General features: G+C 39.6%; 1 protein-coding gene across 1 annotated transcript; it reads left to right on the top strand.

Moving 5' to 3' along the window:
- Positions 1–1,643: 1,643 nt before the first annotated feature.
- LOC139749673 (carbohydrate sulfotransferase 10-like) lies at positions 1,644–16,517 on the top strand. The gene is made up of 6 exons (XM_071663838.1): positions 1,644–2,379; positions 10,486–10,650; positions 11,335–11,445; positions 12,019–12,143; positions 13,244–13,451; positions 14,700–16,517. Exons 1-6 carry the CDS (start codon positions 1,798–1,800, stop codon positions 15,009–15,011), a joined length of 1,503 nt encoding a protein of 500 aa, XP_071519939.1. The 5' UTR covers positions 1,644–1,797; the 3' UTR covers positions 15,012–16,517.
- The last annotated feature ends 722 nt before the right edge of the window (positions 16,518–17,239 follow it).

Raw genomic sequence — 17,239 nt, 5'->3', positions numbered from 1 at the left:
TGAGTAATCTGTGTTCCTCTACTGAACACAATAAGATCACAGTACTTGGTATCACTTTATCTTATAAATTACCTTTGGAAACTCTATTTACAAAGAAACTGAGCATCTGATTCAGATGCTTTATATTGGTTTCAAGTTGCTGCAAAGGAATGATTCATCTTTTTTGGAAAATATTGCTCATACATCTTGAAGGTTCAAGACTTGAATGCTTATTAGATGGAGTCAAATCCAAACCAACCCGACTTTTCAACTCACCCAGTCTGACCTTATTGGTAAAGGGATGTACAGAGCATCAGACTGGGGATAAGCAGAGTGGTAGAGGATTTGTGGATCAGGTGTTATAATGAATGTGGGTAAGAAATACTTAGAGAAACAAATGGATTTATATGTGACATTGATGATTCTGGAGAAAGCGTATGATAAGGTTGATAGAGATGCCTTGTGGAAGATCTTAAAAGTATGGGAGAAAAACTGTTAAAGATTTTATTAAAGGCGTAAGGCGTGTGTACATGTAGGAAGAGAGAGAGAGACGGAAGGAATAATTTCAAGTGGCAGGGGTGTGTCTTTGCGTATTACTTTAGTTTCCTTATTATAGTACATGATCATTACAACGCTTTAGTTGTACAATATATTTTCATGAAACAAATAATGCAGTTTGTGAATACAGTGCGATACCCATTTTATTAACGTAATACAAATGTATTACGACACATGACGGACATAAAACACTATAACTGTCAAGCCTCTTTTTAACCGTGTGCAGTTCACATTCATTTAATCTTCGTTCACTTTCTTCAATTCATCCTCCACTCATATACCGTAAAAGTACTTCCTAACAACTTTCTTTTCCTGAAATTTTGTCCTTAATTTCCTGTTTTATCGTTTAGTCTTCTTCCTACATCTTTCGAACAACTTTTCTGTTAACGGCATTTGATCAGATTTAGAAACTTAGACGGTTAGGTCAGACTCACCTACCACTCCTCTCTCTTCCATGGTGGGCAACTAAAAGTCCCTATAACTTGGCTGTCTTAATTACAGATTTTAGAGCCATTTTGTTGCTCATCTATGGAGGACACCAAAGATGGTTACTTAGAGGAGTGACCAAAATTAAGAGAATATTCAAATTTTGGCCTGTGTAGGATGTCAAAAGCTTGCTAAATATTTCCTCTTTCCTTGAACTTGAATGCAATTTTTATATTTGCCTGCAGAGAGTTGAGCTCTTTGAATATCATTCTAAGTTGGGATTTACTCATACCTAAATTACATGTGTGTGCGTGTGTGTGTGTGTGTGTGTTGAACGCCTGTATTGATATATCATCAATCTATTTCGTCTAGTATTTTTCTTTATTTCTACAACTTTTAATATAAACAATAGTCTTGTGATGTAAATGGCATGATGAAAATACAGCATTTGAGGTTTTTTGTATATGTTTGCGCAAAAGTGATGAAATTCTGGTTCTGCATATGAAATGGAATTAGGTCTCATATTTACCAGCCTCATAAAGCCTGAATTGAATAAAAAAAAAATCATCGGCACTATAAGACCTTACCTATAAAGTAAATGAATTAAGTGGCAAGTTTCTTCATGCGTCTGGCAACGTTACGTAATGCTCCCGACAAGAGGCAGCTCTACTGGAGGTGGCAGTACCTGTTCAGACGTGAGTAATAACGTAAGCATTCTGCTGGTCTTCAGTTTGTCATCCATCTCATTGTGAAGTTGTAAGTGATGTTGTTATGTGATATCAAAATACCCTGACAGCACAACGATTTGAGCGATATGACTGTGTGTATAAAACGATGACCATGTCACGTCTCCGGGAGCTCACCTCGAGAATGCTAACCAGGCGACTGAAGATTGTGTTGATACTCAGTGCTTTCACCATATTTGTGTGCAGTCGTTTCAGTGAAAGCGAACGCCTTAGAGAGTACAAGCAACGCGTCGAGTCCCGTGTCAAAGCTCTGGTGGAGAATGCCAGGCTACCAACACGTAGCGACGTCCAGGAACTCTTCCTGGCGATGGGCGACCGCGAGCTCCTTCAGGAGGTCGCTTGGCACGAGACTTCACCGCGCATTCTACCAGCAGTCCGATATGATTCCACCAAGATTGAGAAAAATCTCAGCTCTTCTCCTCCTTCTGCAGACTGGCAGAGGAGAATACCCACATCGACGACCTCCTCAAAGGAAGTCATGTTCCCCAGCGTGAGGAACTGTACTAGAAGCTCTCGTCAGGAGGAGGGCCGTACCCACGAGACAGCGGATGTCTACCCATGTAAAAGCTGGAGACACCCGGATCCCAGCGACTCCAACTGGCCTGTGGCTTTGGCCCCTACAAATGGCAAAGTCCTCAAGAGACTCAAAATCCACCACGAGGATCCCAAGGTAAGAAATACCAAAAGCACAACTTCCATAGTTGAGGTAAAATGGTCGAGTTTTAACAGTCGATTCTTTACTGTTATTACGGTACCATTACACTTGGGAAATTCACTTGTAAGGCAAGTTTAACGAATTTGGAGGGAGAAAAAGCTGTGAAAGTGAGAGGAAATGTGGTGATAATGTAGGTATAGCATAAATAGAATGATGTTTTGCATCTCCACGTGATGAACCATGTAACAATGGCATGTTTGAAAGGATCTGGTGATAAATTTTCTCTCTTGTAAGCCCAGGAAATTAAATAATTCGTCGTAGGACTATATTTCTTTTATTTCTACGAAATTTCAGATGAGAGCGATCAGTACAATGACGCAGCTTAATATTAAGCTTCTTTCTAAGTCAGGTGCCCATTAAGCTCCTTTCAAAGTCAGCTGTCCGTATATGATCGAGGTCTGCTGTAGTTTTATCTTAGATTTGAGATATCTTTCGTAGATATTCGTACCTTAAACCAACCAGTCACCATTTATTAGGATTAGCGGGATAGGGTATTATTTATTCACAATTGTTGTGTAAAAGTTAACCGTGGATATTGCTATTTTGTGTATGTACCCATTAATATATATTTGCAAGTCGTTGATATGTTTTTGGAATATTAAGATAGGCAAATATACTTCGAAATACACGTAATGCAGTGTTAATCGCATTAATATAGTGTTATGCACATTTGTAGTTGCACATGTCGCGAAAAGTGTACACTTTTCTGAAAAGTGTACACACACACACACACACACACACACACACACACACACATATCTTTAGAAGTGGACGTACCACCGAATAGTTTGAGTGGGTTGGTTGGGGTCAACGTCCCTCCATTATCTGGGTCAACCTAACCCTTAAGACTCCCTTTATAGGTGAGGGGTGGAACGCGTTCTGTAACTTGCAATGATGGTTTGTGATATATAATTTTTTTCCTTGTATTCACAGTAAATTAATTTTTGAATCGTCACATTGCTAGAAAAGCAGAGTATATATATGAAAGACTTCAGTAAATGTTACCAGTATAATTTACCTGCACGGGAGGGCTAGTGGTGAGGGTTGATATTCAAAGCTCAGCCCTATGAAAGGAAGTGAAAAAGATTTTGTGTGATCGGGGCCTGAACATGCAGGAGGGTGAAAGGAGGGCAAGGAATAGAGTGAATTGGATCGATGTGGTATACCGGGGTTGACGTGCTGTCAGTGGATTGAATTAGGGCATGTGAAGCGTCTGGGGTAAACCATGGAAAGCTGTGTAGGTATGTATATTTGCGTGTGTGGACGTATGTATATACATGTGTATGGGGGTGGGTTGGGCCATTTCTTTCGTCTGTTTCCTTGCGCTACCTCGCAAACGCGGGAGACAGCGGCAAAAATATATATATATATATATTATATATATATATATTTACTATTATCCCTGGGGATAGGGGATTAAGAATACTTCCCACGTATTCCCTGCGTGTCGTAGAAGGCGACTAAAAGGGGAGGGAGCGGGGGGCTGGAAATCCTCCCCTCTCGGTTTTTTTTTTTTTTTTTTTTTTTTTTTCAATTTTCCAAAAGAAGGAACAGAGAATTGTGCCAGGTGAGGGTATTCCCTCAAAGGCCCAGTCCTCTGTTCTTAACGCTACCTCGCTAATGCGGGAAATGGCGAATAGTTTGAAAGAAAGAAAGAATATATATATATATATATATATATATATATATATATATATATATATATATATATATATATAGGTACATTACACATGAACCTTGTCTCTGAACTTTGTGTACATGTTCCATGGCATTACTCTTATGTATATAAGTACACAAACACACACAACCTGAGCTAGGCATCCATCTGCCGAACATCTATCTATGTTGGGTGTAGGCCGGCTCCCAACGGTAGAACTCCTACCTACTATGCTGGGACGACCTCAGGCTAGCCCGTGCTGACTCATGGTCAGAAACGCTAACCACTAACCACGAAGGAGTGCCGAATGTGAATAGCCCCAGTACCCAGTACCCATCCATGACGATTTCGTTCCAAAATATCATTGTAATCTTATTTGTAATTGTATTTTTTAGTGGGACATTGGAGTAGAAATTTACTATTAAAAGAATGGTAGCGTTGTTATAAACTGCATCGTTGTAATTACTTAACGAGACAATATGATACATAGGCAGTTGAGTCACAATGGCTAACGTCTGAGTATAACTAGTTGACTTTATTTATTTAAATGTCCAGAGTTACAGTGTTGATAGTTTTGATGATGTTTGCCCATCATTGAAAATGAATATATTCTCGATGCATGAATCGGATAAAAAAAAAAAAAGTAGGTCAGCCAACTCTCCTTCAGCTGCAGAAGTAGGTGTTTTGGTGAATGGGTTGAAAACTTACGTTTTAGACCATGATTAGAAAAACGATTGTAAATAAAATCTGGGAAGAATTGTCTGAGTTGTGATTAAAAGCATGTGACGGTCTGTCAGTGCTGTTCGATTAAACAAACTCTTCCACGAAACATATTACCAGTTATACCTATTATCAGATATACCTAATACCAGATATACCTATGATCAGATATACTTATTATCACATATAACTAATACGTTACCTTGAGGTTGTGAGGAGGAAAAAATAAAAAGAATGCCATCATATGGATACCCATCGAAGATGTTTGGCCAACCAGTTTGTGTGGCGTGAATACCGTTAGGTTGGGCCGGGAGGAGTTGCCAAGTAGAAGTTGTGGCATATTATTAGCCACTTCTACATTAACCTCACTCCCGATTGTCTTAAAGAAGTACAGTAGTTAAGGAGAACTGGCATCATTGAACAGTCTTAATTTCAATGAAACTTTTTGTTAAATAGGCTTGTTGCACGATGGTAAGAGTTCATAATAGAAGGATTACAGTTTGAAACTACTTCATGTGAATTGTTTCTCAAACTTCATTTCGTACATAGTAGGTCAATGATTGGGTAGGCTACGTATAATAGTGTGTGTACAGTTGGGTATTTATAAAGAAAAACTGTTTAACGCGTCCTATTATAAACAGTTGTGTATGACATGGAGAGAACACTGCATGTACCTGTTTAACAGTTTACATCACATAATGAAAGAACGTAAGGATGGATGCTCAGTTGTTGATGGCAGGCGAAGCAGGTAGCGATGGGGTCTCTGATTGGGGTCACTGACCATAGCTGAGTCTTCTCTCACTGTACGAGAATGCTGTCAGTTTATAATGATGTATTGAAGGAGTTTTTAAGATTTTTTTTTTTTTATAGTATTTACAAGCTTTTGCTTATGTTCGAATCCTGATATATAGGGGTAGAAGTAGACAAGTGTTTCATGAGTAATGGAATTTCAAGAACGTAACGGTTTCATGAGTATAATGACGTAGGACCCGTTCTGTGGGACACCACGTCTATGATATAGTATTACTACCGTCATCGCTCGCATATTTCTAGAAACAATTCATTCCTCTTTTTTTTGCATATCTAATCAGCTGTCTTTCTTCAGATGTTAAGTTTGTATTGTATAGAGATCCCGCTTAGTTTCGGTTCCTTGCGAAATGCGCAGCTGTTATATGACTTGTTTCTTTGAAACATCCTGTGTAGGCAAGTCTTAATGAATACAGAAATACGAGTTTTTATTTCCGTTATCATATGAAACTTTTTTTTAATGAATGTTCATGATAGTATCTGATCAAGGTTTGAGAGACTAATTTTGCGCCAAAATAAAAAAAATTAGAAAAATTCCCAGATGGTAACAATTCTCGATTGTGCTACCGTATTTGATCTATGTGGCGATAATTGACGTTTAAAACTGTTTGTTACGATATCATTAACTTTTTTTCGTGTTTATTTCTTGCGTTAGCGAGGTAGTGCCAGGAACAGACGAAGAAATGGCTTCATTCTCTCACATCCCCACTTTATCTGTCATGTATAATGTACTGGACCTAGAGCCTCCTTTCCACAACCAGGCCACATAGACCATTCTGTGATTTTCCCCGACCGCTTCATATGCCTTGGTTTAGTCCATTGACATTAGGTCGTCCCCAGTATACCACATCGCTCGAATTCGCTTTGTCCCTTACACGCCTCATACCGTCCGGCATGTTCATATCCAGAGCACAGCAATTACTTCCTCCACATTTCTTGACAAATCAGCAAAACAGCAGATACTTCCAAAAAGTTGTTACAAAAGAAAAAAAGAGAATTCAAACACACACTTGGTAAAAATTGTGTTGCAGTTCATCTCTGATACACAGCTGCATACTCGTTACTCACAACCAATTAGATTCGCTCATAGACTCGAAGATACATACACTCGACCCATGCTCTTATGTCATTGGCTAATCTTTACACACATGGCTGGATAACGTGCCACATATCGCCAATAAGCAGACTTGCCGGCCCTCAAAAGATTAAGGCGCCCATAAGGAATTTAAGACTTATCAATTGTTCGCTTGTAGTTTTAATTTGGATTTTCATTTTAAATTTAGAATTGTATTTTGTAGGCTCGCTTGTATTTCTAACGTTATCAGTGATTTTCTCTAGGCGTTATTGGGTTACGTTATGAATGCACAGCTTTTACCAAGGTACACTTGCCAAGCCGGGCACGCGTTTTAAGAGGGGACTTTGAAATGGTTTATATTACGTGAAAAACGCGATCGGGATTTTCTCCCGTCCGTTTAAACTAGGATAAGCTAGTTTAGGACAGGTTAGATTATGGAAGAACATCCCTCATGCGCTCTTCGCCAACCAGCTGGTCTTGTGTTAACCACAAAACTCTCCTTTATCATCTGTAAACTCGCGACTCTTAATTAATTAAGTCCCTTTTCCATTCTCTAGAACAATTCTTCGTGACGTATTGATGTATTGTTAACTTTTTATCGTTTAAAAGGGAGTCACGAATATGTTTCTTACATGTTTTCCATTTCCCTCAACCTTATTGGTGATTTATCATTGGCCAAATGAATTGTATCGAGATTTTGATACCATTTATGTAGAGAAATATGGTCTGAGAAGTGTCTTAAGCACATGAAGGGGATTTGTGTCTTAAGAGTTTATTCATCTGATGATTATTATATGGAACTTGATGGCCATATTGACATTGGTAGTTGAAGAGGCGCAAATCCAAAATAACCAGTTATCTAATGGCCAACTGTACCATGCAGTTAAAATTGTATTATTTTTTTTTTTTTTAGGCTGTAAGACATACTGAACGAATTACCAACATGAAATGAAGCGGCACATACGTCAAACATGAAATACATAAATCATCATTATTATTGTTCATTGTATATCCCTCAGGGGAGGGAGGGGGTACAAACCCGTTGCCCCCTCCCCTCCCCATTGATTTGCTTCTGAAAGTAATATTCTCTTTCCAAGAGTATACCTTGATCGTAGATCGTGTATGTCCATTAAATATAACGTTATAACTCACAAAGAATTGACTGATCTTGTTTAAACAAATTGATAAGTCCATTAAAGGTACTATTAATATATGATTTAGGATTGTGAAGATTTTTGACATTTTTTGAAACTAGCAGTCGACTGAATCCATTTACTTTTTTTTTTTTCACTAAAATCGTTCATCCCGCTGTGGTAGTGGATATGTGACAGAGTAGCATTGTCTTTTCGTACATAGATTGGCAGAATTACACACACTGGGTTGCTGCTGGCTGGTATATTTCTGCAAGAGTATCAAAAACTATACCTCAGTAACTGCGAACCTCCAGATATACGAAACCAAACTCAAATAAATGATTCTTAAGTTGGCAGAGATGCTGATAAACGTCATTTAAAAAGAGACCATTGTGGTAATGTTGTTTAAATGGTTGCCAAAAGACGGTTAACAAACGTTTCCTTCCAAGGACATGATGCTCCGCCCCCAAACAGCTTAAAGGAGTTTGTTACGGCCATCGTCATTGGCTGTTCTCGGTCGAGTTGCCAGTTACAGCAATTTTCGTGATGAAGCACATGGTCCACATTACTTAGTAGGCGCCGTATGACGTTGAAAGTATTTATATGTGCATAGTCGTTGTATAGGATATTGATTAAAGCATAATAGGTAAAAAAAAAAATCACTGAGGTACAGTACAATTCAAATAGAGTGTTATTTATCCCTTGATTTTCTGAAGTGTGTGTGTGTGTGTGAGAGAGAGAGAAACTTATTAAAGCCTAGTTCTGTTTTTGTAGGGAGGGGCTATTATCAAAGCGACTATAAACCATTATGAATTGGCTGTGCACGGGCAATGGTATATCTGCTTTAATGAAAATTAGTTAACACAGTATCCTTGCACATTCGTCGATTGTACCATGAATTATACAGTATTGATTAAAGTATTAGAAATACAATTAAGTGAACAGGAGGAAAATACCATCCTCAACCAGAATTATAAAAGCAGGATACATTACTCGGGTTTAAAACATGACTTTTATATAAACGTTTTTGGAAGCTAATATCTTTATCCATAGACGAGATTGGTTCTATATACTTATGCAATTGGGAGGTGAGTTTGAATGGAGAAAAACTGGAGGAAGTGAAGTGTTTTAGATATCTGGGAGTGGATCTGGCAGCGGATGGAAACATGGAAGCGGAAGTGGATCATAGGGTGGGGGAGGGGGCGAAAATTCTGGGGGCCTTGAAGAATGTGTGGAAGTCGAGAACATTATCTCGGAAAGCAAAAATGGGTATGTTTCAAGGAATAGTGGTTCCAACAATGTTGTATGGTTGCGAGGCGTGGGCTATGGATAGAGTTGTGCGCAGGAGGATGGATGTGCTGGAAATGAGATGTTTGAGGACAATGTGTGGTGTGAGGTGGTTTGATCGAGTGAGTAACGTAAGGGTAAGAGAGAGGTGTGGAAATAAAAAGAGCGTGGTTGAGAGAGCAGAAGAGGGTGTTTTGAAGTGGTTTGGGCACATGGAGAGGATGAGTGAGGAAAGATTGACCAAGAGGATATATGTGTCGGAGGTGGAGGGAGCAAGGAGAAGAGGGAGACCAAATTGGAGGTGGAAAGATGGAGTGAAAAAGATTTTGTGTGATCGGGGCCTGAACATGCAGGAGGGTGAAAGGAGGGCAAGGAATAGAGTGAATTGGAGCGATGTGGTATACCGGGGTTGACGTGCTGTCAGTGGATTGAATCAAGGCATGTGAAGCGTCTGGGGTAAACCATGGAAAGCTGTGTAGGTATGTATATTTGCGTGTGTGGACGTATGTATATGCATGTGTATGGGGGGGGGTTGGGCCATTTCTTTCGTCTGTTTCCTTGCGCTACCTCGCAAACGCGGGAGACAGCGACAAAGTATAAAAATATATATATATATATATATATATATATATATATATATATATATATATATATATATATATATATCCATTTTTTGTAATGCACTGAAACCACAGCTCCTTATCCACATCCAGGCCCTATTGACCTTTCCATGGTTTACCTCAGACGCTTCACATGCCCTTGGTTCAGTCCATTGACAGCACGTCGACCCCGGTATACCACATCTCTATAAGTCACTTTATCCCATTCACGCCTTTCACTCTCCTGATTTTTTTTATACTAATTATTTCTTGCAGGATAAAACATGCGCAAGTTAGGGGACAAAGAGAGACACACGAGACATATTAGTCTTCACGCATTGAGTTGGTATTCTTTAAAAGTGAATCCTTCAAAGTGGTTCGTTGACCTCGATACACTCACCACTTCCTTTGAGTAATATCATCACACTTCTCAACACAAGAGGGATGTATCCTGGAACATCCAGCCGTTATTCAAGTCCTTAGTTCCATCAAGGACTGGGAACCATCACTATAATGATAACGGATTTCCAGTCACGCCAACCTACATGGAAAAATCCAGGGGCGTGCGATTGGATGGAAACATGAGTCTGGATCTGTTTTCCACGTGTATCCTGACTTTGTCTGCTAGATTTCAACAATATTCACAGCGTCGTGTGGTATTCGTGGAGGATGATATCTGATTAGGTTAGCGAGGCTTTTGAGCCGAAAGTGATTGTGAGTTGGATATTTTTGATGAGAAGGAAGAATATTTGTCACCATTTAATAGCCGTTCGTCTTTGCCAGGTTGAGGAGCTGATGACTGAACAGATGGCGGTGCAGCAGGAGCGGCTGGCTAGGCTGACGGACGTCTGCCTCAAGCACCCGGAGTTAACGTCGGTCCGTCAACATATAACCTTCGTGTGGGACACCACCAGGACTCCTCCGGTCATATACTGCCCGGTGTACAAGGTGGGTCAACACGCCAGCGATTGTCTGCTCTCCACACACAAGATGTTTCGGATGAGAAAACAAGTCAAAGGCTCATAAAACAAAGCGGCAAACTGCACAGAACACGAGTACCCAGAACAATCACCAACTGCTGGACAAGTAAGACCTTCAACACTGCGGGACGAAACAAAATTACGTCCAATAGTCTCATCTCAAATGCTCAGAACTTGACTTCATAAGCAGTTCATACCCAACCCAACCCCCAACCCTCCCCCCTCAAAAAAAAAATGAAATAAAAAGAATTCATTTAGAATAAGAAATTAAAGATAAGATTAAAAAGGTTTCCCCTGCCTCACACATTTCAGTAATCTATTCTAATAGATCCCTTCCTCCCCCCAACAAACATTGACAACATAGACATCCGCTCTACCATCCCAGTTTGAAATTCCACTCCAGACACGGTCATCTGAAACTATACTTCTCAGGCATGCACGACTTGCGCTTTCTTGTTTGTGTTGTTAACATTATCTTTCCAGTGTTATAGAAGCTCGATTTAATGTTTTTTTTTTCATGGTAGTTAACCTATTACGTAAAATTAGAACGTCTAGCTGCGTATTCTGCCCCAAAGGTGTTTGATGGTGTTATATTGATTGTTTTGGAGTTTTGACTCTTGTTCTTTATTTATTTATTCTTTTGGCTTCCCAGGTGGCGTCAACAACGTGGATGGCATACTTCCTACGTCTGAAACACATCAACGATGCTAACCCAGCGTTAGAGAAATATTCAGCCAAAGCAAGAGAGAAGCTCAAGTATATGGTGAGGGGTCTTGATTACATGATCAAGAGGGTTAGATTCTCTTTTTTTTGTGGACTTCGTCACATTGCAAAAAAAAAAAAAAAAGTTTAGATTGAGGATTGAGTCGTGTTGCTGTATGTAGCGTTAAAGAAGAATCCAATCCATGTCAGTGACAGAACTTGTATAGTTGAGAGAGAGAGAGAGAGAGAGAGAGAGAGAGAGAGAGAGAGAGAGAGAGAGAGAGAGAGAGAGAGAGAGAGAACGGGTCACCTGAGAATTCGTTTTCCTTATCCCATCCCAATATTTATCTATTCTAAGCCCCCCACCCCCCTCTAAAAATAGGGTGGGGAGGGGTTGAATATTCAGGTGTTTTTAAAAAACCAACAGATTCTAATTATAGAGAGACTTTGATATTTAATTGAGTTAGTATTTACACTTGTCATCTGTCATATTTGGACAAATTCATCTCTTTTTGGAGGCAAGTTAAACTATCTGAATTTACTGCAAAATGCAGCAGAAATAACCAAACTATATTTAAGACATTGGACCACCACTTGCTTTTGAAGACATGCCAATTTTTTATTTTTTCCCCAGCCAAATTTTGGAGGTGGTCACCGTAGAGTGTTTGAGGAGTACAGGGAGCCACACCAGAGCCAGCAGAAAAACCGAGTTTTCAAGAAGGCCCTCCGCTTCCTCGTCGTCCGTCACCCCTTCACCAGGTACGATGTCTTCCGTGTGTTGTTGTTCGCGACGATCCGGATGGCTAAGACGAGATTCATCTCGTCTATCCATTCCTTTAGTTTTCACATTTTTAGAAACTTTTCTTTCATCTTTTTTTTTTCCCCCAATGATTTTTGCTTCCTTTTTATTCATAAACTTTTGATGATTTTTATTTTCATTTATGGTCAAACTATTTAATCTGATATATTTTTTTTTCTCCATATCTCACCCTCAACATGCGATCTGTCTTCATCTACAACCCATTCTTGAGAGATTAGATTCATTGCAGATTATTATCAACATTGCCTGCTGTCATTATATTACTGCAGACCCCTCCTACTTCACTTCCTCATTTTAGAATTTAATTCATTATGCCATACATCAGTCTCTTTCAATCAAAATTACATCTGCACTTCTGAATACTCTGTCCTTGGCTGGCAGCAGTTTCATTCTCTCGAATATCTCAAACATCCATTCATTTATCTTCCCAAACAACATACTCTTGGTTCATCCTCAGTGGCATCTGAGACCAGCAGGGGTAATTTTCAACCTTATCTATCCCCAACCTCAGTCAAGGATTTGCTCATTCGTACCGTAACTCGTGTTGATTTATATTGCTTTAACCTTCTGTAGGAACCTCTTAGGTCTCCCTCCAGCAGCTGTCTAGTGACTTCATGTACTGTCAGCACATTTCAAAAAACCACCTTGTCACCAAGTGCTCAAATCTTTTTCAAAGTTCGTAAATCCTGAATGTATCTTGATTTATTTCCTAGCTTGTTCATATTATCATGCTGTGGAAATATTCTTTGGATTACAAAGATTTTTATGTATCCAAGGTGTGTGTGTGTGTGTGTGTGTGTGTGTGTGTATTCAGGGTACAGATCTGGTTGGTGCCTTTCCTATTTTGATGTGCATGACAGAAGTTACAAGAGAAAATATTTAAGTGAATAGGTTAAGGTTTCCCATTCCTTCTAGTGTTTTTTGTTTTTTTCTGGTGATTTTTGAGCTATTTATTTTAGCAAGTGAGTCCATCATGTGAATATTTTTTTCCCCCCACCCTCCCCACTACAGCATTTGTCCTCCTCTTCCTCCCCTACAGGTTACTCTCGGCCTACAGGGACAAAATTGAACGTCCTGACCCTCGTCCCTTCCAACCGTACTTCGAGCACTTGCAGCGAGCCATCGTTCTCAGATACCGACCAGCCGACAGCCATGTCACCAGGGCGACGCCAACCTTCCCCGAGTTTGTTGATTTTGTGATCGACTCCACCAAGAGCTTGAAGACCGCCCAGGATTGGATAGAAAACGTAAGCCATCGACGGGTTTACGGAAATTCAGACTAATTTGAAAATTGAATTTTAAGATTAAACCGGTCAGGAAAATATCTACATCATCTGTGGACTTTAACATGGCCAAATTGTGATTTAAGAAGTAAACCTAAACTTAGCAGATCATTAAGTGGAAATAGATATTGTAGATAGATGTTGTTCTAACTCCCGAATAATAGAACACAGAATAACACATGGTCCACATACAGAGGGTGTGTATATATGTGGTCGTAGAATTATCTTGAATTCCTGAAGATGTTTACGATTTTTGGGTGATGTTTATTGCTTGACCTTGAAAGCCTTAATGACCCTGGCAGTTGTTAGGCGTAAAACCCAATTAACAACCCCAAAATAACCGTCCAACCAGCCAGAGCTAACAACTTTTGACGCAGTGGATATCACATTTCCTCAGAAAACGTAGACCCAGGTTGTGAATCATAAGTCATAAAGTCATGCTTTCATTTACTTACATTTACAACTACTTTACAATCATCATCAAAATATTCAACGCTATAACATACTGTTAGGACAATGGGTCTCTCAAAATAGTGTTTGCATCGCCAAAGAAGTCAGCCATCGTTTTCAGAACCCAATGACAGACATTAATCCAACTTACACCCTCTTATTACCCTTGACACTCAACATCTTTCTTACTGGGCATCAATCACTTCCCATACCACACAATTAACAGAGGATATGAACAACTTTTAAACGTCCACAGAAATCTTATTGGTACCAAATTTGGACAGGAAAAAGAATCCTGTAGTGTCTTCTGCAAACGTCCTCTGCTCCACCCTAAACTACGCCTCACCTTCCTGGTCATACATCACTCAAAACAGAAGAACGTATATATAACGCAGTTTCATACTAAACTAAACGATGCACTTAAAGCAATCCAATCCATAACATTCCTGATTCTGTAGACTCAGGAGACGGTTGTAAACATGATCATCGTGTTTGAGAAGGATTATTATTATTATTATTATTATTATTATTATTATTATATTATGGGAACGTTATTTTGTGTTTTCTGATTGCCAATATTGTATCGTAGATGAGGGGGTATCTTTAATATCCAGTGGATTATTATTGGAACATTATTGTGCTTTCTTATTACCAATTTTGTATCGTTGGTGGAGTTACTATTATTCCATATTAGATTCAGTGGACGTTTGGCCCAGACGTGTGTGTGTGTGTGTGTCTGTATTACCCTACCCTTCTCCGTAGGTGGTGTGTTGGCTACCGTACTGGGTGCAGTGTGGCGTGTGTGCCTCTGACTACCAAATGGTTCTGAAGCTGGAGACGATGACCAGAGACGAGCAGTTCCTGGCGCAAGTGGCCGACCTGAAGGAGATCCAGGACGTGCATGAATGGAGGAACCAAGGAGACGCCGAAGGCTCGTCGGCAACTGTACTGCCTCACTACTTCAAGAACTTAACTCAGAGACAAGTTCGACTCCTCTACCAGCGGTATAAGCTTGACTTCGATCTGTTTGGGTATTCCGTCGACGAGTATCTGAAGTTTGCTGGGAGACAGTGAGAAATGTTGATACGGAAATATAGATATGATGGATTGGACAAAATGATCTAGTTAAGTCTGTGGCACTGTTCTTGTTAACGAAAGACAAGTCCCTGTCTCTGTTCTTGTTAACGAAAGACAAGTCCCTGTCTCTGTTCTTGTTAACGAAAGACAAGTCCCTGTCTCTGTTCTTGTTAACGAAAGACAAGTCCCTGTCTCTGTTCTTGTTAACGAAAGACAAGTCCCTGTCTCTGTTCTTGTTAACGAAAGACAAGTCCCTGTCTCTGTTCTTGTTAACGAAAGACAAGTCCCTGTCTATGCTCGTGTTAACGAAAGACAAGTACATACAGCTTCTTGCATGTCCATTTCCATAAAAAAAGACTATGCATTCCAAGTCATTGCTTCTTCGAAGGAGTGATGGTTGTCCACTCAGGAAATAGGATGAATAAGGTGATTGACAGCATGTGAGGAAGGACTCTGAGGGAGGAAGGTCATTGAAGCGGAGATTTGACCTACGGCCATCCAGCAGGCACGGGGCAAACCAACCATCCTGGAGCTTTATAAAAGGGTAAGTTTCATGTAGCCAGTTGAAAAGTAGTCGAACGTAAAGTGTTGTCTAAGTAGTCGAACGTAAAGTGTTGTCTAAGTAGTCGAACGTAAAGTGTTGTTTAAGTAGTCGAACGTAAAGTGTTGTCTAAGTAGTCGAACGTAAAGTGTTGTCTAAGTAGTCGAACGTAAAGTGTTGTCTAAGTAGCACCAACCGGAGGACATGATGCCAAGTTCTTGTGTTGATCTCGGACGGTGAACACCACCTTCTTGAGAACAGAAGGTTGAACCTGATAGTGTTTGGAGACTATGAACTTGAGAGGCAGACTCATCTTCGACTCCTGCCAGGAACATATTGTGGTCACTGATGACCTCCTTGGGTGGAGTAGATGATGGTAAACAGAGCCACAATCTTCTGTTCCTCCTTTCTCTCCCACAACACCTTACCCTCACCCTCAGCCACCACTTCTCGACTCATCGTACAAACTACATCTTCCTTTTTTGTCAGTGGTAATCATGGTCACTTAACATAGCCTGATCACTGTAGTGACTTGTATGAGGATTAGACAGGTAACGAAGGATTGTGTGAAACGTTAAATGAATGATCCTCATTTCAATGTGATTTTCATAAATGGCAGAAATTAGTGAAACGTAATCTTAAAGTTCTATTTATGTAGTAGATTTTCCTACTTTTGAAATATTAGTTTGTTGAAACAACTCAAAAGGTTTTTTTTTTTCTGTAACTACATGTGCTGTACATGTAGTGGTGTTGATTAGAAGGTAATATGTCTGAGAACCTTTGTTTTTTTTGTGATATAAAGGCATGAGGTTCTACGTTGAAGCTGAGAATGATTTAGCCATTTGTGAAAAAGACATTTCATCTCGTTGTTGTGGCAGAGGTAACATAAAAAAGTGACTTGATTCCAGTAGAATATTAAGAAATACTCGTTTCGAATACTTGAAATAAAAGCATAATTTTGAGAAGTTTATTTACCTCTTTTTAATCCAGATATTACCTAGTAGTGAACATTAGAAATACTGATATATATATATATATATATATATATATATATATATATATATATATATATATATATATATATATATATAGTAGTTGTAGGAGAACTACAGTAACTATTAGCATATTCCACTGTCTGTAAATGTAGTTAACACTTATTAACTTTAGAACCTCTGAGTGACTGATTGATTATGCCAATTTTTTTTTTCTTATATTTCTAATTGCATTTGTGAAGGAAACGTCAGGTACAGACGAGCAGTGGGTGTACACTGTGGCTAATATGGCCAAGATCACGAGTGATCAAGGGTCTTTGGGCATGACATTTCTCACTTATTACCAGCCTTGACCAGTAATGGTAAGCTTCCGTCCGTGAGTTTACCCATTTATCATCCTGTCTCGAAGATTCCCCCCTCCCTTCTCTGGGGCACCCACACCGCCCAGGAAGTCGGCCACGTCGACCGGGCCAGGACCAGAGATCAAAGTGTATAAGTGGTGGTGTTTGTGTGTGTGTCTTTATGGGTTGAGCACAAGACGACTGACCAGAATTAAAAGAAAATGGGGGATGGGTTCACAGACGACTATCTAGAATTAAAAGAAAATGGGGGATGGGTTCATGTACGATGTCTAGAATTAAAAAGAAAATGAGGGATGGGTTCATAGACGACTATCTAGATTTAAAAGAAAA

This window comes from Panulirus ornatus, chromosome 8 (genome assembly GCF_036320965.1).
Source record: "Panulirus ornatus isolate Po-2019 chromosome 8, ASM3632096v1, whole genome shotgun sequence".
Classification (NCBI taxonomy): domain Eukaryota; kingdom Metazoa; phylum Arthropoda; class Malacostraca; order Decapoda; family Palinuridae; genus Panulirus; species Panulirus ornatus.
The sequence above is the reverse complement of the archived record's forward strand: the minus strand, read 5'-3'. Positions and strand labels throughout refer to the sequence as shown.